Source organism: Babylonia areolata, chromosome 8 (assembly GCF_041734735.1).
Source record: "Babylonia areolata isolate BAREFJ2019XMU chromosome 8, ASM4173473v1, whole genome shotgun sequence".
NCBI lineage: Eukaryota > Metazoa > Mollusca > Gastropoda > Neogastropoda > Buccinidae > Babylonia > Babylonia areolata.
The window spans coordinates 25,722,033-25,747,795 of NC_134883.1; the positions used below are offsets into that span (position 1 = coordinate 25,722,033).

Genomic DNA, 25,763 nt, shown 5'->3' on the forward strand with positions numbered 1-25,763 from the left:
TTTCAGAATACCATATTCTTTTCTAAGCTAAAGTAGCGTGAACCATAATGGTTGTTTAAATAATGGCAATGCACGATTGGCTGAACTGCTGATGTGCTGCAAGGGTGACTGACTGGAGTGGAGAGGGCTGTTTATACAGGGAGGGGGTGAGGGGTTTAGGGGCCTTGGGGGGAGGGGGGTGGGCAAGGCCAGGGACATAGGAATCCTCCATCAGTCCTAGCAGTGCAGAAACAAATTTGGGGAGGGAGGAGTTGTTTTCTTTTCTTTTGGGGGGTAAGAATTTGTTGGGTTTTATTTTTAAAACAAAATAATAATAATAAAATTTTAAAATTCAAATAAAGAATTTGAACTTCATTGTTGAGGGAAACAGGGGCTTCAGAAGCTGTGATATCGTGAAAGAGGAGGGTTTGCCTGTGTGTGGCTCCAAAGTGTTCAGGTTGGTTTGAGATCCTGCGTCCAGCCAGCATCACTACACCCCCTTGAAGAGGAGTGAAGGGCTGGTCCTGTCCTCCGTGCCACTCACCTGCTGTTTCTGCAGTGTGTGGCACTGTCATCAGGAGGATGAGGATGGTGATGATGCCAAACCAGTCTGTCTTGGTGAACAGACACTGAGCTGCCTTGTTACCCAGGTTGTAAGTGGGGACGAAACTGTGAAGGTAATTTTTGTTTCTTGATCTATCTGTCTGTCTATCTGTCTGTCAGTATATCTTACCTGTATATATATCAATCTTTCACCTTAAAGGTATCAACTTCTACTGAAAACTTTGCCTGTTAAGTTTTTTGGGTTGTTTTTTTTTTCCAAGTGGGAAGGGAGGAAGGAAGGTCGTCATGGACAGTATACAAGTTCATAATTACGATTAATGAAAATCCGTCGGTGTGTTTGTGTGTGCACATCCCCCACTTGAACATCAAAACTTCATGTCACCTTCCTCATCACCACTTGTCATCGTAAGAGGAACCCCTCCAAAAATGACACCTTAGGTTTTTGTGTTTTGACCCCATTCACAGCAAACTTTTGTTTGGGGATTCCTTACCCCCACCCCTCCTTAAAAAATTGTCCCACCTTGGTGCGTTTATTATTTTCATTGATTTTTGCTTGACATTTTGCTTTTGATTTTGTGGATGTTGCATGTGTTCTGGCTTCATGTGGGCACTTGGCTTTCTGCATGGTGTGGTCAACTGGACGTTCAGCATTCACTGTTTGATTCCTCTACACTTTGAACACTTTGTTATGGTACTGCCAGTTAACCATTTCACATCCAGTGTTTTTATTGCAGCTGGTAAAGGGTTAGTTCATGCACTGGCATGCCATGTCTGTCTGTCTCTCTCTTTCTCTCGTGCGAGTTTGCACGCTCTCTCTTGTTTTCATAATTTGAAATGTTTGGATTAATTAAAAGGGTACATTTAGCATAGATCTGTGGTTTTGTTCCTTTCTTGAATCTCACAACTACATATGTGAGAAACACACACACACACACACACACACACACACACACAAAGTATGTCTGTCTGTAACTTATAGAATTCAAACCAACAAAGATTTTACTCTTTTTTTTTTCTAAATGAATTGTATTGCTGCAGAAATGGTCCAGATGGTATCAGGTATTTGAATAGTAATGTGTAAATCATTCTGATTGAATCTTTGTGTCGATGCCAAAGCATGAATTTGTTTCTGTCCACCCAGTGGAGCATTGTGACAGTGATTTTTAAGTTACATTTTTTGTTTGGCTGTTCTGTTTGATCTTGATGATTGCATGCATAGTAAATTGTTCAGTTTTATTTCTGCCTGTGGGTGTTTGATTTTGGTTTTTAGCTTTTTTTTTCCTTTTTTTTCTTTTTGGTCTCCTTTGCTGTAATTCTTGAATGCATTTTCTTTGTTATGCAGCATGAATTCCTACGGGTTCGGTGACTTGTGTACCTTTTAGTTTTTATTGTTTTGGGGGTTTTTTTTCCAGTTAATTGTGTTACACTCACACCCCCACAGTCTTTGTTACTCATTTTGTTCCCTGTTTTTTTCTGTTTTTCAGATCCGCGTTGTAAATGCTTTCCAAATGGACTTAGATTCGCACATGGACAGCTACGATAAGCGTAGCCGGCCCTCAGTGATAAGCCTCCAGTCTCTGCAGGCAGCTCGGGGCGGGGTCAGTAAAAAACCCGTACTAGCTAGCTCGCCTGAGGCTGACGAGTCCTCCAGCTCACCCTGGTTCAACAGAAACGATACCATCCCCTATGCTGATGAATGAGCACCCCACACAGCGCCGTCACCCCTGTGTGTGGACACACGTCTCCACCTCTGGCTCCCAGAGGGGGTGGTTGGGGAGGGGGAGGGAGTGGACTGCTGTAGGGAGGGAAGGGGGGAGGAGAGAAGGGATATGAGCCCTGGTGAGTGGAAGAGGGTGGTCCACATTGCCGGCAGGAGACAGCAGGAAGATAAATAGGCTGAGGTGAGGGAACAGCTGACTGTGACTGGCGTGTCGTCGTGGCAGCCATCTTGGTGACTTGGCAGGATTTTGTTTGGACCTGCAGCAAAGTGAGGGGATGGGAACAGACAGTGTTTAAGCGCACCACGCCACCTGAACTCTTTTGTGTGGAGAGAGGGGCTGGGGAAAAAGAGGAAGTGTTGTTCTCTGTCGAGTGATGACTGTATTGTCGCCCATTTCACTTCACAAATTTAAACTGAATGACAAACTGTTCATCTTCCCTATCCTTGCCATGTAAAGCTTTTTTTCATCAGGTTTATTCCAGCATAAAAAGTTCATTTGTACAGATAGTTAGATTTTGTCATAGGCATCCCCTGCATTTTTAAGTTGATTTTGTGATAGGTGCAGGTGTTCTCTGTACCCTTCGTGTGGTTTGATAGTCTCTGTGGCTCTGTTGAACTCTGTGAAGCTGTAGTGTCTACATTTGAGTTGCATGGAAAGAGACATGTGCGGGGAGACTTTGCGCAGCTGCTGATCCAGTAATGGGCAAGATCTATGTGTCAGGTCGGTCTTCGACTTCGTCAGCTTGCTTCCTGCCCACTTTCTCTCTCCATCCTGTTGAAGAGGCTAGCTTTTAGATGCATTGGGTGTTGTAACTAGTTACAATAGACACACACATAGCAGTGACAGCATTTCCTGTAGAAGAAGGGAAAAGAGAAAGGAAAATAAGCTCAGTGCTTTTTTTTGTCAGTCAAGCTCTTTCTGAATGATTATGCTCCAGAACTGAGTGCGAATGACATTGAGCGCAAAACTGAGGTAGCTTATTTGAATATGATGTGGTGTCCCCCTCCCGCCACCCCTTTTCCCCTCTGCCCTTCCCGCTCCCTTCCATATATGGTATTCTCTTTTTTTTTTCTCTTTTTTTTTCTTTTTTCTTTTTTTTTTTTTTAGAAAGATGTGCAGTGATAAAAGAACAATACCAAAGTAAAGTTTGCATTTCTTGACGTCCAGTGAAAGTATTGGTCAAAATCCCAAAGGAATTTCTTCAACAAAGTTGACTATGACCATGCAGCATTGCGGGCAACAAAGGAACTCTTTCCACTGTTGCGAACAATATATTCAGCTTGAATGTTTAGCCATCTTAGATAAAATCCACATTTTTTGGCCCATAAACCCACACATTTTTTACACATTTGAAAGGATCATTTGGACAGGTTTGGATGCAGAGTAGCATCATTAACTACACCAAAATAGTTAATTAAAAAATGTAATGCTGTCCACATATTGCTCAACCATTTTCAACAATAGTAAAAGCACTTTCAAAATATCATGTCTGAAAAAGATTGACAAGATGTTTATCAGGTCTCATCTTTTAAAATCATGTATTGGTAATGGAGCTCAAATTTGACAAATCAGTCAGCCATCCGACCAGTTGTCTACATACTATTGTCAAAACTCAGACAGCAAGTTGCTCTGGGGTGAGTGAGTGTGAGCATAGTTTTCCGATCCATCAAACAGTGAATTAGCTAGTAAACATTAAAGTCTTTGGCTAGAAATAAACAGATAGATCAAATGAGGTCAAGTCATTCCTTTCTTGTGTATGGGTTGAAAAGGTGATCATTCATCCAAGTGAATACAAACATTGCTGAAGCACCTTCTAAGAAAGGTATCCATTTGATAAGAGTGAGTTTGAGGCAGGAAACTGATCACAGTGTTCGTAGTGTACCACAAAAAACGAGGTAGTGTCTGAGTTTGGTGTTAATTGACTTGTAGATTTCTCTATAAATGGTACAGTTGTAACTTGTTACACTACACTCAGCAGTTTGCTTTTTATTGACTTGCATTTCTGTCTGAATGGTAGTTATTTACTCCACACTCAGCAGTTTGTTCTTTATTGACTTTCCCCTTCCTGGAATGCCATCGTGTTTTTACATTTTTTTATTTTCTGGGTCGTTCTGTGTCCTTTGTTTGTGTGATTGATGACACCAGACCATTGCATTTCTGTTGATGGCACTCACACACACACAGTCTGTTTAGCATTGTACTCACCATTCCCGGTACTCGGATGGGTGTTTGCAAATTGTCATGAATTGCTGCATCCCACCCCATTCCCACTTCAGTTTCTTACTGTACGTAGAAATGACGTGGTAGGCTTAGCTCCGTCAGGTGTTGTCCGTGTGCTTGGGTTTTTCCCCTTCTTCACAAAGCAGCACATCAAGGCACTGTGGACTTGCGCGCTGGCCAGGCCAATGTGAGAGACGGATGCCCAAGTGTTCTAGTCTTGCTCTTCCTACAGTACAGCGCGTGTACAGCCAAGTATTGCCAATATCGGTTTCTCCTTTGGATGTTGATTTGGTTTCTTGCCATCTTGTTTTTTTGCCCTTTTTGCAGTTTTTTTTGTTTTGTTTTTGTTTGTGTGTGTGTGTGTGTGTTTATGTGTGTTGTTTTTTCTAATATACATTTTCATGGTCTCATCACTTGTGTCCCTTGTATTTTTATCCAGCTTTTGTTGGGACATTTTGAAGGCACACGGATGTTGTGTGTGCACCATAGGATGACTGATGGCTGATTGGAATGGGGTAGTGTATATCTGTGTGGATGATCTAGGACCATCCAACGATCACCTTGATAGTGCTGCTCACAAGCTGTGCATGTGTGCGTGTGTGAGCGCAAGGAAGTTTGAGATGGCGGAGATGTACAGACAGGAAATGTGGCACCACTGTGCGAGTCCAGTAAAAAAGTGGTTTGAGGGGGGGTGTTGTTGGGGGGCCCAGGGGGACATAGTCATCGTCTCTCTCTTCATGCTTTGGAAGGGCATTCTTCATTATCACTGCAAGGACTGATCTGTGTTGTTTCCTGCCCTGCCAGTGTGAGATTCCCAACCAGAATCATGTGGAGAGGTCTCCACAGCCAACAACTTGCTGTTGCCTATGCATTATGCCCTCGATTGTGGTATTGGGCTGACAGCAGAGGTTTTGGGGTTTTTTTGTATTTTGTTGTTTCCTTTTTTTTTTCTTTTTTCTTTTTTTTTTTGTCATGTTTCCACTTACAAGGGGTGGAGCAGTGGGCAGCACACACCCTTGGGTTCGTCACACACACACTTGATGCCCCACCCTCCTTCACTTTACTCAGAGAGGTGGTTTGGATTTTTAGAAGTGACAATACACCAAGGTTGTGTGTGCAGCATGTACTTTGCATGCTTGAAAGAATCTATGCCCAATAAAGTGAGTTGTCGGAAAATGCGTCAGGAAAGTCTCCTCTGAGAGGAAAATGTATTTATTCGCACGCTGGCCAAGGAAAGGTGGCAGTGCTGTGTTGTGGCAGTACATTCATCCAGAGGAGAGCACAGCCCACAATCCACACAGTGTAATCTGCTTTGACAACAAACAAAATATCACAAAACGTGCAGTTTTGGATGACAAATCATGTTTGTCACTTTTGATTTACTTTTATATTACTTTTTAGCTGAAGTAATGGCCTGGGAAAGTAAGTGTATGACTTCTGTATCTGTCAGACTAAGTATTTTTCAGAATTGTCTTTGAGTAAAAAATATTTTTTTAAATTTAAAACAAAAAAACTGTGGACATTGTATTTCAGTTAGAATCATGTTATAATGCATTGCTGAATCTGTTGTATCAGTATCCAGATGAATACAAACAGGACCAAAACCCTAAAATATGTTAACGCAAGGCCATTTAGGATTACCAAGAATGACCGCAGATTGAAGGTCTTGAAACAACAGGACGAAATATATTTGTTTCAAATATGTTTTAACTGCTGTTTTGTTTTTTTATTGTTGCTTTTTTGTTTGTTTTGTTTTGTTTTTAAGAAGAAAAATGCGAGTTCTTCAATAATCTCCAGTAATTCTAACCAGCTATTAGTTCCAGGCTGGAGTCTTCTGTAGTCTCGGGAGTTAAACTGAAAAGGTCCTATTAAACTTTGTTGTGTGTGGAATTTTCTCTGGACTCATTTTGCATTTTCCTTTCCCACTTTTGTGAGTCAAGATGCATGGACTCCAGTCAGAGGCAGTCCCCTTGTGCTTGGCATGCAGAAGAAAAAAAGAAAAAGACCCCTACATCCCTGTGATAGAGGGTGTTCTGCAACCTATGACGCAAGGCAAGGGATAACTTTTTGCAGACCCTATTCGCTTTTGAAGATTTATGAACTTTCAAAAATCATTCCATACGTTCTCATCCACTATTTGATGTCCTGGTATTTTAAGACTGCATGTCCTGTAGCAAAGAGAGTCAAGGTTTCCAAGTCTCTGGGTGTGTTTTTGCCTTGATGTATTAGAAGAGTGATAGGAATTGGCTGTGTTTGGCAAAAAACCAGTGTGGTTAAAAGGGCCACAGACATGACAACCATGGCAAACTACGAGTTCACAAGGGCGTGGGGAGGAGGCCACCTTTTATTCCTGTTCCAAGTGGGGGTTGTACGTTTCTCAGTATCTTGGTGTCTATTTAAATTTTCTTGTCCCTTTTTCATGAAACTTGCGTTTCTACCAGTCCAGATCTTTCCTTTTTAGAACAGCTCTTCAGTTTGCTGGGACTGAGCTGGTAGGGGGAAAATAAAAACATACTGAACTGACCGACACTGGGGCAAACTGTGCAGATCAGTACATTGTTCTTGTGCCAACCAGTCTGTTAATGGTTTCCTATTTATGATCGTGACTCAATCAGCTGATTATATAATAGGACTACCATTAATGTATGCATTCATATTTGAAGTTTCAAATCCATGGTGGTTTCGAGAAGGGAAAAGACATGTATGGATATTATTCTGTATTTCTTCCAACCCCTACCCAACCACTGATTCGATTCAAAACCATGACAATGTATACTAAATCTTAGATTTTTGTATGTGAATATTACTGAATGGCTCATTTACGACTGGGATACAATGTGTGTTCAAATAAATATTACGGAGAGTTGCGTATGTTCAGAAAGAAAAGATTTGTGAAAAGAACGAGGGAAGAAAAGCACACAAAAAATGTTTAAATGAGGGGTGGGGGAAACATGATATATGTAATACAAGTAAATAATATTTAGCAGTTAATGAGGATGAGCTTGACAAATGTTTATGGTGTTCAAGCATTGATATAAATAAAAAATCAGAAATGAGTCTAGTTTGGGGGAAAATCCTGCATAGGGATGTTTTCTGCAATAGAGTTGTCATGAGAGTGAAAACCACATCACATCAACTACTTGGTGACACATTCTTAAGAGTATGTGGTTTGTAGTTTTACATTCTCCTAAAATGGATGTATTGATGGCAAATTCCACAAAATGGAAGCTGGCATTCTCTAGTCGAGTGCTTGAAATAGCAACTGAATCATTTCATTTGTAAATGGTGTGTGTTTTCAGATATAAAATTGTGCATGATGTATGCAGTTGTGGAATTCTGGTTTGAAACATCACCAACTGAAGCATAGTTGTACAACTTTGTAAACCTGATCGACAGTCTTGTGAGACGTCACTTTTTCATTTTGATATTATGGTTAAAGTAATGTGCAATTCTTTTTCATTTTTAAAAATATACTGTGGATACATTTACATTGTTATCTTTAACAGTTCTCCTCTTCATTCATGTGTAAAGTAACTTCATCTGTTGGTGTACAAATCTTTCTTGCAATAGTGTAAGTCATTTCCTTAGATGAATAAAGACAGGCAAGGACTGAATAGACCTGTCCTCTTTGGCAAAACTCGTAACTGCTCGACAAGGCAAGGGCAGTGGGTGGGTGCCAGTGTGTTCCTGTCAGACATGTTTGCACAGCCACAAAACTTGTACAGCACTTCATCATCTTTAGATCCAATGCTTCAATTCTCATTTTGAATCCATACCCCAGCAAGTGCGGTTTTGCTTGTTGGTGAATGGCATTATGAACAATACGTTATTTATATATTCTGGGGTTTATTCTTTCATCATTGTATGTCAGGCGGAACTGATGACGAGGGTATGTTGTAACTAGTTGAAACCATTGTTATAATAAAAACTTTCTTTTATACACCCAGTGTTTCTGATCAGCAGATGTATGTATGGTTGGTTTGCTCCCCGCCCTGCCACAGTCATCTTTCACATTGCAAACGAAGTACACTCAAATGCAGTTGTTGTTTGCTCCCTCTTCTCTGTTGTGTTGCAAACCAAGTTCATTCAAATACAGTAGAGTTTGCCGTGCGCCATTCACAAACCCCAACCTCCACTGCTCCTGGTGTGCTTCCTTTAATTACTGCTCACAGCATTGACTTCCAAAGAAACTTCATTTCACTGCCAGCCAAATCATTCTCAACACACACAACTGATGAAAACATTTCACTGCCAGCTATGAGAAATCTGAACACATGCCGTGAAAAGCATCTTCAAGTAAAGATAACAAAATTGATGATGAGTGTGGAAGAGGAGGAGACAAACAGGTATTCATACCAATCAGAAAATATACAATCAAAACCATAAAACAAAAAACGACAAACATAATTAAATGAATTGAGAAAAAATGGATGGGAAAGAAGAGAAACATGGGGATGAGAAAAAATATGGAGGAAAAAGAAAATTTTAACCCATCCATCCACACACACAATTATATTCTTTTTCTTCTTTTTTTTTTTTCCATTTCTTTGTAAAAAGTCTGAAGACATTCGCCACATGAATTGTGGATTCGCATTCTCTTAAACTTGTGTCACTGCCCATCTTTGTGTCAACAAGTAACTCTGTATTACTGCAACAAAAGAAAGATGTTGATGGACGACTGCTGGAATTGTGGATGGATGTGAGAAGATGAATTAAAAAACAAAATAAAAAGTCGTGACACACACACACACCAAAAAAAAAAAAACAATCTGATGATGCAAAACTGCTATTTTGAAGACCATCCAAACATACATCCAGACAGTTTTTGAAAAGTTTAATTTCTACAGAATTTAAGGTATTACAACATGTATACTCCAGTTGCCTGCAACAACAGATCCAATCTTATAGTCAGTGGTGAATCATAGAACAAGATTCAGCAATCACTTGGAACTTCACAAATGAGTTGATTTAGGAAAACCCTTACAACCATCCAAAGTTTCTAAATCTTGGGTCTGTCTTGTTTTTCTTCTACTTTTAGTGAAGTGTGGTTAATTTACAAAGTGTTGCAATTTTTCATGACTTGCAGCAACACAAGATGGTAAAGCTTCACAACACTGTTAAACACTGTTCTTTCTTTTTCCTGAAGTCTGGCAGATAATCCATACAGAAGCAAGCAAAAGAAAAGGGAAAACGATCATGGTACTGGGTAAAGTGACTGAACCATAATCTCGCCAAATATCCTCATGCGTTTGTGTGTGTGCAGGCTTGTAGACTCAAAACAACCCCATGTGCAAGCAAAACATAAATTTCTGTCCAGATACTTAAACAGCTAGCACTCTGAAGACAACATATGCTCAAAACAGGATTCCATTCATGACAAGTCATGCGTTCTTTCCTTATTTAACATGTTCCAAGGCCACAAATGCACCCTACTCTCGCTCACAAGTATGAAACAGGTACAATGCACGTACACATCCACAAAAGGTTTGAGTTAATGAATAATTCAGCAACCTGACTTCTGAAGCCAGCATGGACATCAAGTGACTGCATCTCCACAGCACAGCTCAAAACCAATTTCCCCTGTGAACACACTAAATACAGCCTGACCCAACATGTGCCATCTCCCATCAACGTTTCCGACTGGGCAGTCCTTCCCTAACCTCACTGTCACCATGGACCCTGCAGTAGACATGCTGCCTGGTTTCTGTCAGCACACAGCGGGGTCACACACACAGGTGCTGGGAACGGCCACCCTCAACACTTAGGACCTGGGTAGAACGTATTTGACAAAAGGGACCTCCACATCCTCCCCATTCTTGTCATCACAGCAGATCTCCAGAACAAGCGCCCTCACGTAGGAAGGGATCTTCTTCTTGGACACCTTCTTCACCAACTCTGACAGACTGCACACACACACACACACACACACACAAGTGTTACATTTGTTATCTCCCAATATTTACAGAACACCTCTGATCATATACACAAACATGCACACACATTTACCTACAGTACCTCCCAAAATGTGGATATCTATTAACTCTTCATACAAATGAATGTTATGGGATTCTCATTTTGTGTAACTTGTATCCAAATTTGTTTACATAAACAGTACTGATTCAATAACTCGTTTCATGAGCTCTGGTTTTCCACAGTTCAGAATAGCCCACTGCATCACTGACTGGTATTTTGCAGATTTATTTTCCTGATTCCATGCAACACTAAACTTTAAAAAAAAAAAAAAAAAAATTTTAATAAAAAAAGAAAACAGACAAATCTATCCACATCCTCTACCTCCCAGAAGAAAAATAGCATCACTCCCCACAATACAACTGTTACTGCACTGTTGGACTGTCCATGCACTGTGCAGGACAGAACTGTAAATGTCTCAGCTCATACTGCCCAGTTAGGTGCCAAAATTCAACTTGTGTCAGAGTTTACAGCAGTCTGCAGTCAAAAGGGAAAACTGAATCACATTCATAATCCCCCTAATTATGACATAGATTCCACGTGCAGTTTGATCTTTCACACACATGTTATACCACAAAGACACCCATAGGCCTTCACAGAGACCTCAACCACACACCACAAATCACCCATAGGCCTTCACAGAGACCTCAACCACACACCACGAATCACCCATAGGCCTTCACAGAGACCTCAACCACACACCACGAATCACCCATAGGCCTTCACAGAGACCTCAACCACACACCACGAATCACCCATAGGCCTTCACAGAGACCTCAACCACACACCACGAATCACCCATAGGCCTTCACAGAGACCTCAACCACACACCACAAAGACACCCATAGGCCTTCACAGAGACCTCAAACCACACACCACAAAGACGCCCATAGGCCTTCACAGAGACCTCAACCACACACCACAAAGACACCCATAGGCCTTCACAGAGACCTCAACCACACACCACAAAGACACCCATAGGCCTTCACAGAGACCTCAACCACACACCACAAAGACACCCATAGGCCTTCACAGAGACCTCAACCACTGGGATGACCCAGTTGTACTGACAGGAGATATACCCTTACTGTTGAACAGCAGAAACAGAGCTAAGAGCAATATTCCACACCAAGACCCATGGCCAGTACTGTCATTTCACAAGTACAACATTCTAACTAGCTGTTCATCCTTGCTGCCCCCCCCCCCCCCAACCCCCTCCCCACCACCCACTCCCCCTTTTGGATGATTACCTCATATTCTTATTTTGCAAAGTCTTTGAATCTCTGTTTTGTTTCCAATCTCAAGTCAAAACTCTCTCAATTAAAATTAAAAAATGTGTTTGATGTCATATATCTTTAAAAAAAATTTCAGAAATTCATTCAGTTTCTGCAAAAACTGCTAAATCCTGACATTCTGACCACCTGCTTTATCAATTCTTTCAAATCAATGAAGGCCCATCTTTAATTTCATGATAAAATAGATCTGGAATCATCAAATCAACTTTTGCAACTTCATATTCAATGTTATCTATCCTTAACACAAAAAAATGCAGAAGAAAATTTCTGCACATCTCTGTAACTTGTCCATGTTTTCAATATATTTCAAAATACAAAAACATTCAATTCTCATTGGTTTCTAAGTAAGAGTTCTTCCACTTCATATCTGAAGAAAGATACCAACATAATAATGTACATAGATTCTGAACTCTTCACATGCCAGCATCTACATTCTGTCAGCTGATGCCTCTACGTACATGTGAATACCCCACATTCTTACTGGGACAAGAGGGAAATTGTTAACTGCAGTTCACCACTCAGACAAGTACTTACGGCTGTGTCTTGCGCTCTTCCTGTTTGGCTGGCGGCATGAAATTGGAGTAGAGAAGACAGACTCCCTGTGATAGCATGGTGATCTCCAGGCCATGCTCCTTCTGCACACAACACACCACAGTTTGTCATCACATCACATCACACCTGTCATCACACGGCCATAGACCCAGTCACCACAGAACAACTACTGTCCACACCATAAGCGACAGACACACACACACACACACACAGTTTGTCATCACACATCACACCTCCAGTCATCACATGGCCATGGCCCCAGTCACCACAGAACAACTACTGTCCACACCATAAGCGACACACACACACACACACAGTTTGTCATCACACATCACAACTCCAGTCATCACATGGCCATGGCCCCAGTCACCACAGAACAACTACTGTCCACACCATAAGCGACACACACACAGTTTGTCATCATACATCACACCTCCAGTCATCACATGGCCATGGCCACAGTCACCACAGAACCACAACACCATGAAGCCACACACACATCACAGCTTGTCATCACACATCACACCTCCAGTCATCACATGGCCATGGCCCCAGTCACCACAGAACAACCACACCATGAAGCCACACGCACACACACACACCACAGCTTGTCATCACACATCACACCTCCAGTCATCACATGGCCATGGCCCCAGTCACCACATAACAGCCACACCATGAACACACACACACCACACCCCCAGTCATCACATGGCCATGGCCCCAGTCACCAAAGAACAACCACACCATGAAGCCACACACACACACACACCACACACCCAGTCACCACATGGCCATGGCCCCAGTCACCACAGAACAACCACACCATGAACACACACACACACCACACCCCCAGTCACCACATGGCCATGGCCCCAGTTACCACAGAACAACCACACCATGAAGTAACACACACACACACACACACACACACACCACACCCCTAGTCATCACATGGCCATGGCCCCAGTCACCACAGAACAACCACACCATGAACACACACACACACACACACAAACACACACCACACCCCTAGTCATCACATGGCCATGGCCCCAGTCACCACAGAACAACCACACCATGAACACACACACACACACACACACACAAACACACACACCACACCCCCAGTCATCACATGGCCATGGCCCCAGTTACCACAGAACAACCACACCATGAAGTAACACACACACACCACAGCTTGCCACCACACCTCCAGTCATCATATGGCCATGTCCCCAGTCACCACAGAACAACCACATCATGAAGTGCCACACACACACACATACAACCATTTGATGACACACACACTTCATACAAAATTCACTCAAAAAACTTGCAGCATTCATTTCCTATGATGTAATATAGTTGTTACAAGTACACTATTTCTGCACCCACATACACGCATTTACATAAAAAGAAAAAGGTACAACACATTCACAGGACAAAGGTTAAAAAAAAAAATCATGTTTTGTTAATACTGACCTCAAAGTAGTCCAAGAACTGCTTCAAAGTCAGCTCCCCTTGGACAGTGAATCGGTCCCACAAAGTGAACTCCTTATCGTAGTACTGCAATCAACAATCCACAACTTGAGTCACCCAACATCCTTAAGGAAAAAATGGCAGTGGCAAGAAAAACAAAACAGAAAAAAGATATGTATCATGGTAAAATCAAAGAGAGATACATCATAGTTCCCTCAGACTGGTGTTGCACAATTTACTGGAAAATGCTTAAGTATTGAATAAGAAGATGTGACTAAGAAAAAGCATTTTCTTAAATGAGGCACATCACTTTAAATTTCATTAGTGACTTTACTGTAAACTAATCACATCTTTTTTTTTTTTAATGTCAGTATGAGGTTCCTTAACATCAACAAGATTTAATACCATGATAGAACATATCATCAGCCTGAACCCTTGGTAATCAATGCTTCACAAACCAAAATTCCACATTTCAAAACATGCCTTGGCTCACATTCACTTCAGTGACCACCAAGTCTTAGTGTTGTTAGTTCTCCGCACATATTTTTCACAATAAACCAGCTGTGGTAAAGTCAGTTTGCATCTTATTCAGACAGCCTGAGACTTCCTTTTGCCACCTTCTATGGAATAGGCCAGGAATCAGCCCTGATCATATGAGAACATTATTAGCATGTCTGCATAAAAAGAGAGAACCAAACAAGCTGAAGGCAACAAAGGAAAAAGAAAATGAGAGTGAAGAAAGACAGAACAAGAACAAATCTGTTATTTTATTAGGATTGACAATTTAAGGCTGAATGCTAATCTTTAAAATTTCCTTGCTATTATACAAATTAATATATAAACATGTAAAACAAAATCTACTAAAAATGTATAAAAGGTACCAAAGGAAAGAGTATTCAATCAGAATGCAGAGAGACACAGACAGAAAGAACTACAGTGAGCATGCACAGATGGACAAAATACGAGGAGGCAAAGACACCTGAGGAAAGGGAACATGTGGGGAAGGTGGAGGGAGGGGCCAAGAGCCAGAGTGATAAACTAAATTCTCTCCCTTCCAAAACAAGTTAACAAAATTAGATGGTTGGTGTTCCCGCCTCCCTTGTAGGCTGTGGTGTGTGTACCTTTGACTTGGGGGCCTGGATGGGCTCAGAGAAAGCGAAGAATGGCAGAGCCAGGTTGGCAAACCCGTTCTTGAACAACTCCACATTGGTGTGTCCTTGGGCCAGCTGAAAGAGAACATATTCCACTGGTGCATTGACAGCCTGTCTTGTAGGCCTCAGCCATTCAGATATCCCTCCATGATATACCCATAGTTAACTATTCTATGAAAATATAAGATTTTCATCAGCGAAACTGACCATCTCGAAATCAGTTATCTGATAACATCAATACTTTTCCAAACAATTACTCCCAATGGAGATACATAATTATTTGCTAGCATGCACATTCTCTCCCACAGTTCAGTCTTGCTCCTCTCCCCCCTCAAGTACCCCTGCCCCACCCCCCTCACACACACAAGCACACATACCTCTACTTTCTGAGAATAAAAATTGCTTTTTTTTCCAAGGGGCAAACCTTCACCAAAACATTTCATTAGTTTTTATTTCTTCAATCTTGGGTGGCTGAGCACACAAACAGGGTTCAAGCTTGTGACCTGAGTAGCAAATTGCCACCCCCAGTATTTTACATTGGCTTGTTGACACAGTCTGTTCATGTGCACATGCACGACAGGAACAATATAAAAAAAGAAAACAATTATGAATGCTTGTATGAACACACACTTGCATGTGCATGCGTTCAAATATATGTTAGTGTATAAGTGTGTTACAACACAATACAATTGTGTATACATGTGTTACAACAAATGACACAAGTCTATACTGATAAAAGAAGAAATGAAAATGTGTATGAACTCACTCATTTTGAGAGTGGGATGGGGTGGGTAAACTCCAACTGTAACAGGGGGATTGAACACTCCAGCTTCAGATGTGGGGAGACACATGGGAGAGTGGGGGGGTCTGTTCTGACGGACTGAAGTTTGTACTGTATTGTATTTCTCTTTTCGTCACAACAGATTTCTCTGTGTGAATTTCAGGCTGCTCTTCCCAGGTAGAGCACATCGCTACACTGCAGCGCCACCCTTTTTTTTTGTATTTTTTCCTGCATGCAGTTGATTTGTTTTTCCTATCAAAGTGGATTTTTCTACAGAATTTTGCCAGGAACAACCCTTTTGTTGCCATGGGTTCTTTTACGTGCGCTAAGTCCATGTTGCACACGGGACCTCGGTTTATCATCCAAATGCGTCCAGACTACCACTCACAGTCTCGTGGAGGGGGAGAAAATATCTGCAGCTGAGCCGTGATTCGAACCGATGTGCTCAGATTCTCTCACTTCCTAGGCGGACGCGTTACCTCTAGGCCATCACTCCACTAAGTCATTCCAGGCTAGTCTAAACAGACCCTGGGGGTTAATCTGCACAAGGGATATCTAACCCTGGGGTAAAAATAAACAGGGTGGGTACGAACAGGCTGCTACACAGGCATTACAAAGCAGTGCAGAGTGTTACCTTGATGAGTTCCAGACCCACCAGTCCCACCACCATGGCTGTGGTTGTGGCAATAGCGGGGATGATTCGGCCTGCTATCAGCTTGCTCTGAAACACAAACACACATACTGACACACATTGTGCTGGCCAATAGTCACTCTTACATCTGTCCAGCACTCATCATTTTCCACACTTGCATCTTTCCCATATTTGTTAGGATTTCAGTAAAAAATAAAATACAAAATAAAACAAAAGCAACAAGAGGCAAAGCCTTCAAGACTCACCTGTGCTTCGCACTTTATCCAGAAAAGGAATCATGAGGAGAAAAAAAAAAGAGATTAAAAAAATCATTAAAAAGTGTTTTGTATCAATTATGATATATAAAATAAGCTTGGGAGAAAAAAAAGGCATGTGAGCGGGATCGAACCATTAACGTTGAGTTCCGAAACAAGCGGACTGATCCCCACTGCTGCGGCGCATCTGATATCATTTGCCTAAAATTTAATATTTAAAGCAATGCTGTTTTCTTCTTCATGCTATAAATAAACGTCATTGTATTGGACGTAATAACACCATTAAAAGCATGTGGGGTTTTTTTTGGTTATTATATCTCAATTATTCTTTTATTTCAGCGGTAAAGGAGATGTTGCCATCACTTCCAAGCACATTGCAGCACATGGTAGATCTCTAGATCTGCACGAACCATGTACTAGTCTACAACAAGCTGAAAGAAACGATCGATTCAATTTTTCTTTTATATTCATTCCAGTTATTTCAGTATCCACTTTAGAATATTTATATGCAGTAAACACGTCGATGGTGTTGTTAGTATCACAGCATGTGTTCTGTCCAGAATTTGTATTTCTTTCCTTTTAATTGTGAACGAGAAAAACGAGATCATGTCAATTCATACTAAACACAACCTTCCTTCCAGCGACTCTGTGGGAAACAGTCTTTTAGAATTTTCCAATTTCGGAACGAACCTCAATGAAATAAATCGTTAATAATATAGAAATACGGCTTAATTCAGGTGATTTACAACCTATTATTGGTATGACTATGAAGATTTTTTTCCCTACTATGTTTAAGCCTAATTTGGTATTGGCAGACAAAGCATTTCCAGAGAAAATGGCAGTGTTACAAGTTTACTATGGACAAACACACACACGCACACACACACACAGAGACAACCAAATACCAGGTTATAACAAAGACTCACTTTGTTTACACGAGTGAGTCAAAAATATATTGAAAAAAAAAAAACACCCACCAGCCAACTGCAATTTTAATGTTAAAGCATCTGCTATGTTTCTTCCATGTTTCATGCTGCACACCAACCCCACAGCATTTCATCCATCAACATCAGGCAAGATTTCCCTATAAATAAAAAGCCCTCTACACTCTCCCTCACATAATTTCATTCTTTAGCAAGAAGTGTATCAACCAACTCCTCCACTAACAGAACTGCAAACCTTGTAAAATGCCATTCAGTAATTTTCAATCCCAAAAATTTTCAGTAGTTTGGGGACTTCTACCAGTTGTACTAAACTCTATTTTTTCAACCATGATCAACTAAAACCTATTTTGAAGTGCATGTCTCAGCATAAGCTACATTATGCACACACACACACACACACACACACAAACATTGCACAACAAGACAGAAAAAGGAAAGGAGAGAGAAAGGAAATTTTCTTCCTAAAATTACATTTAAGTAACATACTTACCGTGACCCACTTATGCAGACTCCAGCAGGGGTCTGACATTCCTATCCTGTGCAAACTACTATCCGCCTATGCGGAGAAAACGAAAGTAGCTACGGCCGATAACCTCCCGGAAGTAGGTAACCTCCCCTTTGCCCCCCCTGACTAGAGTCCTCTTTTGAATTCCTAATTCACTTGCAAGGCCACCAACCTATACACGGATGTTCAGTGCTGGCACTTTAGTTGGCCCAGCGAAAGTTCATGAGCCCAGGAAGTAGGGCATGGATATAAATAAACGTGGCTGACAAACAGGCCATGCCAGCGGCACTCGCTGTACGCTTGTTCAGCGGTAAATCTGCTTTGTTTCTTTCGCGCATCATCTTCCCGGATGGATTGGAAATAACGACAAAAGAAGTGGGTTTCTACAAAGAATGCAAAATGAGCTTTCTGTTGACTCCAAACACAATATATTTTCTTACAGAGCAATTGTTGCGGCAACGGTTGAGAAGAGAAGGTCAAGCAGAAACATGATCGCAAAAATCGTAAAATTTAAATCCCTCTCTAAGAAAACATATGCTTATTACAATGAAATCGTAAAAATCACCAGAACATTTAGCATGCCTGCATGCAGATCAGCCCACCCTTTTGAGTTGTAGATTTTTTCTTGTCAGCACAACAAGTGTTTAAATGAACCCACTGTAGCATGGTGAGTGCAAGCAGCAGGGGCATGGAGAGCAGGGTGAGTGTAATCCCTGCAGGAAATGTGTGGATGCTGTGGAAGTGTGAGAAAAGTGGGGCAGGGGCTGCGGGGCCAAGTGAAACAAAGAAGGCAGTGTCCAGGTTTGGCACGCGGGGCCAGAAATACCGCGGTGAATGCGCCGGCCAATGCAGAGTGTGGTGGGAAAGTCTGGCATTAAAAAAAGTTTGACCCCAGACGCTAGACGCTGCTCGGAAACTAAAGAGGTGGATTTTGTGCTCGGCTGAGCAGCCGTGTATATGCAAGAGGTCAAGAACAAAAAATCAACTTGAGTGGTTCAAATCATTTCGTCAGCAGCTGTGAATAGAAGGCTGTATTTTACATGGTCGTTTCCGATCAAGCCACATTTTCAATAGACGGCTTGCAATCTATCTTTCCAAAAACGAAAACTTCGTAATTGGCTGGGCTGACTTCAATGCAGTCACTGCATAATGTGTAATTCTTTGTCTCCAAAGTCGGCTGTCATCAACTGGTCAACTCAACAGTGTGTGTGTGAAGCCATGCAGCATGCTAACTCTAGACCTTTTCTGCTCACTTTGAGTACAGGATATGTCTCTGAATACCTAACTCAGAAGTTTTGTCAAATCTTCTTCTTGAAAGACAGTTTAATTTTTCCATCTTATTCATCACTGTCTTCACTATCAGTCTCATGGACGAACTTCACTATCTTAGACACCATCTTGAGTGCCAGAAGTGAAACTACAGAACAATTGTAATGGTAGGCAAGTCTGCTTACACTTTTTTATCTACTCCCTTTTAGATGGCTCCCTCCCTTTCCCAAATTGGTACCCACTCCATTTTGGACCGCTCCTTTCCATTTCCATACTGGTATCCACTCACTTGCTTGGCTCCCTCTCATTCCAATACTGGTATCCACTCCCTTTGACCAGCAACCTCATACCCACACTGGTATACACCCCCAAGTGAACATATTCCTCCCATTCCCATACTGCCATTCACTCCCCTTAGGGCAGCTCCCTCCCCATTTCCATACTGCTATCTATTCCCCTTTGAACAGCTCTCTCCCATTCCCATACTGCTATTCACTTCCCTTTGAACAGCTCTCTCCCATTCCCAAATTCGTATTATTTCCATTCCCAAGAATTTGACTTGCAACGCCTTCCTCACCTTATGCCTGTCAGCTGGTGGAATGCTGTAATTCTCTGCTCGCAGGTTGGAGGCTGCTGTGATAAAGTCCATGTGGAAGTTGGTGTCATCATCTTTTTCAAAGTCCACCACATACACCTTCCTGTCCTTCAGCTTCTCAGCATTTGGCATTGCATTCTTCACCCTGTCCAGCGCCCCTGTGTCTGGACACAGCAAAACACGAGACCCCAAGTGACGATTTCCCTCAAAACCATGTAAAAAAACAACAAAAAAACACCATACTAACAAAACTTTTCTGCCTCCTAAATTACGGCCTCACATGCATAAATAATCCCCTTCTCTTCTTTCATGTTGTGTTAAAAAAAAAAAAAAGTATCACTCACTTTAATACATACAGGTCAAATAACTGAACACCACAAAGACACACACACACACACACACACACACAAATACACATACTCACATGCAGGTGCAATATACGAACATATACTGCACACATGCTGACAGACAGGTTCAGAAACAAGACATACAAACAGAATGCAAATGCTCAAATGGCTGAAAATGAGACTGACCATGTTCCTAATCCGGCAAGTTCTTTACGCCTAAAATAAAGCCCAAAACAGTTGGTCATTCGGGTGCACTGTCAGTACTTATCAAGGGGTTTTTGTTTTGTTTTTTATCCAAAAATGCATAAAAATCCTCCAGATTTTTTTTTTCAAAATAAATACAAAATAACTGCAACAAAACCAAACAAAAAAGTACTGATACAAAGGGAAAGGGCCATAAAGAGTGTACATGCATGCTAATCAGCACAAAATGAAGACACCTCTCACAGAGAAAGAGCACAGTATGATGAACATAGATACACACCACACTAAGTTATCATGACCATACAATTGCATCTTTGTGAAACTACACTTTCAAAAATGTTAGTCTTTACGTAAGACTTCCGAATGTGTGAAGCCTTCACCGAATGTAGCTGCACAAAGACCTGACTGTATCGTCAAGCAAAAAGCCAGCAAATATGCATTCTGAAATCTCTATCACAATCCAGTGTTATTTTCTTCCCCCAGTGACAAGTAAAATAAAGATTTAAATTTGTGTCAAGTGGTTTGTTCGTTTCACTACAGAGGGAAAGACTGTGCGTGGTCTAAAACAGGTGGTCTTTGTGTACCTGAGAGAAAGAAAAGCTGGCAATTTAAAATGTGTGTAGGAGTGAGTGAATGGAGCAGTTCCAAATCAATGTAAGAAAGATGTAGTGTGGACCTTTTTTTTTCTAAGAGGGAGATAAGGGGGGAGGACCAACTGATCTCCAAGAAGACCCACTGTCTCTCATTCCAATAGGTGTTGTGACCCACTGCAGTCCAAATGCAAGGCGATCTTCAAATGATATTTAATATCATCATGATGGCTATAGTTCTCCCTCCTTAGCACAGGGGCCCACAGCAATAACAATCAACATCAATATCAAGAGAATGGTTACAAAAATTTAGAACAGATGGCACTATAATATTTTAAAAAATTTTCAAAGGGGGTTGAAAGATGGTTACAAAAATTAACAACAGAGATCACTCTAGACTGACAAAAAAGACAAATGGAATATATTAATGACAAAGCACAGACATACACACACATACAAATCAAGGAGCAACCCTTCCACATACCCGCATCATTGTTGCCCCCTGCCTGTGCCTCAGCATCTGTGACGGCGATCTTAACCCCTGACCTGGGCACAAACTCTGGCACAGTGACCTTCATCACCATGTCTTTGATAGCTGCCCGGTCCCTGAGAGGTGGCAGGCCGCACATGAAGGCTTTCATATTGGCTGCTGCTATGATGTAGTCCAGGTGCAACTCCTGTACAATGCACACCCACACACATACCAGCAGCACACTCAGTGTCACCTTCATCTTGTACACCATATTCCTACAGCGCACTGTATCACATACATGTCTGAACATCTGCATTAACACAGTTCACACAAAAAATAAAATAAAAATTATCAAGACAAAACCAAGCTTCCGTAGCCTTAATTTTGTTTTTCAAAAACTTTTTTTTTTCCAAATAATTTATCTTATTCAAATCTGAGCAGTCCACTGAAAGTCAATAGTTGGTATACAAAATGTGCTATCTTTATGTCACTTAAAAAATCTATATAAAGCAAGGACAACAGAAAGCAACTCTCAAAGTGAACATAAAATAACAGGTCAAGGCTTATCTGCATTACGCATGTACTTAATAGATGGGAAGAAGACCATGTAATGTTCCTTCCCTTAACAGGAAAGGTTAACTTACATTGTCAGCATCGAACTCCAGCGGATGAGGGCAGCGTTTGGGACCAGACCAAAATGGGGCACCTGAGGAAGTCATCTGCACACCAGGAAGATAGCAAGTCATCATTTTTGTCAGCAGTTCTTCACACACCCATCGTCCAACAACATAAGACAGGGCCAATTAATCAATAAATAACAAAAACTGATTTAGAAGCACTTATAATGGCGTCATTTGTGATGATCACATCCACTTGCACTCACATTAGGATGAAATAAATATTTTCTTCTTTTTTTCTTTTTTTACAAGTTTATTTATATTAGATCACATGCTAGTAGAACAGTAAGCAAGTTTGTCTATGTAGCCTGTCTACATTTAATCACATGCCAGTGTCGAAGGAGGAGTCTGACTTAAAAAGATAACAAAGGGTCTTCTGCAATTATAAACAGTGAACAAAAACATACCCTATTTAGTTTTTCATCAACAACTTTTCTTAGTAAAATATAAGCACTGCACAAATCATTTCTGCCGCAGCAGATAAGTTCTGTAAAAACCACCATGGCAACATGGTTAGCATTGCAGGCTGGAAGGATGCAGGTTCGAGCCCCATCAGACTATTCAAAGGTGATTTTTTTCAAACAACTGGCTCCTACCCAGAGTTGAGTGAGTTATGGGCTCAAATGGGGAGACTGGGGCCACACAGTCAAGGGTCATCCAGAACATGGATGCATTTTAGAGTTTTGACCTGACAACACTGCAGGTTTCTACATCTCTAAGCCTGGTTTACGCCAGGATATCTTATGAATACAGCTTTGTCAATCAGTCCTAAACCTACATGGACCCCCCACTGCAGCAGCAACATCACCATCATCATCATTCATCATCATAAAATATAGGAAACAAAATGTCTGAAATCCTGAAGCACAAAACAAACAATAACAAAAGTTACAGGCTCTTTGAGTGGACCACACAATCCAACCAACAGAAAAAACACCCCGAAAAGTCAGTCTGGCCAAAATGTAAGAGTCTTGAAGAACTAACTTCCATCAAAGATTTTCCGGAAATGGACTCCAGCCAACCGACAGCACCCATCCTGTGCAACGGAGTGAACAGAGTAGAACAGCTAGCCGAGCACTGACCTGGTCAGCAGGGAAGTTGAAGAGAAGCTGTCTGATCTGGTTGCTGTAGTTGGCCTGGAACAGGTTGCGGGCCCACTCCACACACTTGTCAAATGACGGATAGTACTCGGTCTCCACAGTACGCTTCACTGATTCCAACGTTTCTATCTGTAACCAATATTATCGCCAGCATGGTTCATCTATACGCCGCCAGACCTAACAGCAGTGTGGCATTTTCAAATATGCAAATAATTGACAGGATCAGTTAGGAGTGTTTAGAAGAAAAAAATTTAATCACGTTTCTGGTCAATCTGATTTTCAACAAATATGAATAACATTAAGCATGCACTAAATGTTATTAAAGGAAGCTATTGACACATTTCAATAAGGCTAATCACTGTTATTGAACAATCGAAAGAGGTTCTGTCATTCCACAGTAACATCACCTCCCCTACCCAACCTCATCCTCTCTAGAATTTCTTTTACATTGGCACAGTTTTCGTTGAATTGTTTTTTAAATATATCTGATCACTTCAGTAGTTCAATAATGCCTGTAGTAATTCATGAACAACCTGTTCAGCTCGCTGTTCCCACTTGGTGGGATCTCAAACTCAGACTCTTCACCCCCTCACAACACAAGGAACTGAATAGTTACGACAACACAGTTAACTTACCGGCTGAGTTCCTTGCTGTTTCAGAGTGCGCTCCAGGAACTTGGGGTCTGTCAGGTACTGGGATGCATTGACTGAAGGCTGTGCAAACTTGTCCTCAAACTCTTCTCGTGCCCACTGAAATCAGGTGACCTGGTCTGAATCCTTCAGCTTCATTAGCTTGCATCCCATTCCTACCTTCTCCAACTTTCTTGCTTAGCTGTGTTTCAGGCACAAATACACACACACACACACACACAAAGTGTTCCTTCATTCAGCTATGCAGGATCTATCGACTTATACTGTCTTAAATGCAAATTACAGACTCCATATTACTGCATAACTGCTTTTAGTACGTTCATTGCACCACTGCCAGTATGCCACTGTACCACTTGGAATCAAGACTCCTTTTCATCCAGATCAGTAACAAAGTGGAGTGGTGGTAGGAATTCCATGTGTCCAGACAGACCATGCATGTGCACTTCTGATTCTGCATCTGAAGCACACTGTCCACTGTGTCAGTATGAGTGGGTAGTCTAAATCTGGCTCAACCAGTAGTGGTTTCGTTTTTTAATCCACAGGACATTCTGAAGTCATGTGTACTTCTGCTGCCAACTGGGTTGTGCAAATGTTAAGAAGCAGTGTGTGTGTGAGGGAGTGGAGTGGGGGAAAAGAACATTGTATGTATGTGTATGTCCAACACATAAAACTTCACTGGCAAATAATATTCAAACATGTCATATCAACTGTCCAAAGAAGTGGGAAGTCTTTCATCTTTATATATATACTGTCAAAGGAAATTTTCTATCTAAAATTACGTTTAAATAACATACTTACCGTGACCCAACTAGTGCAGACTCCGGCAGGGGTCTGACATTCCTGTCCTGTGCAAACTATCCGCCCATGCGGAGCAGACGAAACTACGGCCGATAACCTCCCGGAAGTAGGTAACCTCCCCTTTGTCCCGCTGGTTATCGCCCTCTTTTGACGGCAATATGCCATCACCAGCGCAGCAAGCAGGAAGAACAGGAAGCGGGGAGGACGGGAGGGTCTTAAATTTGGGTCACGGTAAGTATGTTATTTAAACGTAATTTTAGATAGAAAATTTCCTTTTAATTACACATACTTAACCGTGACCCAACTAGTGCAGAATAGCACGACAAGGTGGAGGGCTCGCCTGTTCTACTGTCTGTGAGCTGTGATGGTCTGTTGTGCAGCTACCACAGAAGCGATGGCTCTTGCGCCATCAACCCGCAGGCGTGCGACATCTCTCTGGTAGAAGTCGATGAGCCATTATCCCTTAGGCAATAGGTGTCCCTCAAGTAGAATTTGACGAAAGTAGAGTGTACTGTGTCGCCTAAGGACATTAGTGCGGGTAAAGAAGATAGAGGTCCACAGCTGTATTGTGGGGGAGGTCTGTGGACCACAGCTGAGCAGATGAGCGCGGATGAGCGTCAATGCAAGGAGGTGCGCATGTGGTTTGATCTGATGATTCCACAACGGATGTGGGCCGATAGTGGAAGTGGTTTTTGTGTTTGAAGGAAACTGTGGCACGAGACAGAGGTAGGTCACCGTGTTGGGCCTGCCTCAGGCATGACAGCCAGATCTGTGGAGCTCCTCCATGCGAGCTGACAGGCGATGGGCACTCCCCCGCCCCTGGCCCCCCCCCCCCCCTTTTTTGACGTTGTCAAAAAATGACAGCACTGGTATGTTGCCTATGCATAGGATGGCAGACATTTGGCAACAAAAGACTTGATGTCCCTGGTGTCTCTGGGACAGGGTTGTGTAATTGCCCAGGTAGGTACCATCACGAAGGGGCATACGGAAG

General features: G+C 41.8%; 2 protein-coding genes across 11 annotated transcripts in view; one reads left to right on the plus strand and one right to left on the minus strand.

Moving 5' to 3' along the window:
• Positions 1–8,424, plus strand: part of LOC143284679 (plasma membrane calcium-transporting ATPase 2-like) — a 201,138-nt gene extending 192,714 nt beyond the window's left edge. For all 9 annotated transcript variants that reach the window (XM_076591600.1, XM_076591599.1, XM_076591601.1 and 6 more), the window contains one exon: positions 2,028–8,424. In XM_076591600.1, the coding sequence (XP_076447715.1) occupies positions 2,028–2,243 (216 nt within the window). In that variant the 3' untranslated portion in view covers positions 2,244–8,424. The remainder of the gene's footprint in view (positions 1–2,027) is intronic.
• Positions 8,425–9,301: 877 nt separating this feature from the next.
• LOC143284681 (ubiquitin-like modifier-activating enzyme 1) overlaps positions 9,302–25,763 on the minus strand; it is a 43,981-nt gene continuing 27,519 nt past the window's right edge. For both annotated transcript variants that reach the window (XM_076591610.1, XM_076591611.1), the window contains exons 17-26: positions 23,960–24,073; positions 23,307–23,453; positions 22,192–22,266; positions 21,560–21,752; positions 19,917–20,098; positions 16,350–16,436; positions 14,905–15,009; positions 13,787–13,870; positions 12,284–12,384; positions 9,302–10,387 (exon numbers count right to left, since the gene is read on the minus strand). In XM_076591610.1, coding sequence (XP_076447725.1) covers positions 10,246–10,387; positions 12,284–12,384; positions 13,787–13,870; positions 14,905–15,009; positions 16,350–16,436; positions 19,917–20,098; positions 21,560–21,752; positions 22,192–22,266; positions 23,307–23,453; positions 23,960–24,073 — 1,230 coding nt within the window. In that variant the 3' untranslated portion in view covers positions 9,302–10,245. The remainder of the gene's footprint in view (positions 10,388–12,283; positions 12,385–13,786; positions 13,871–14,904; positions 15,010–16,349; positions 16,437–19,916; positions 20,099–21,559; positions 21,753–22,191; positions 22,267–23,306; positions 23,454–23,959; positions 24,074–25,763) is intronic.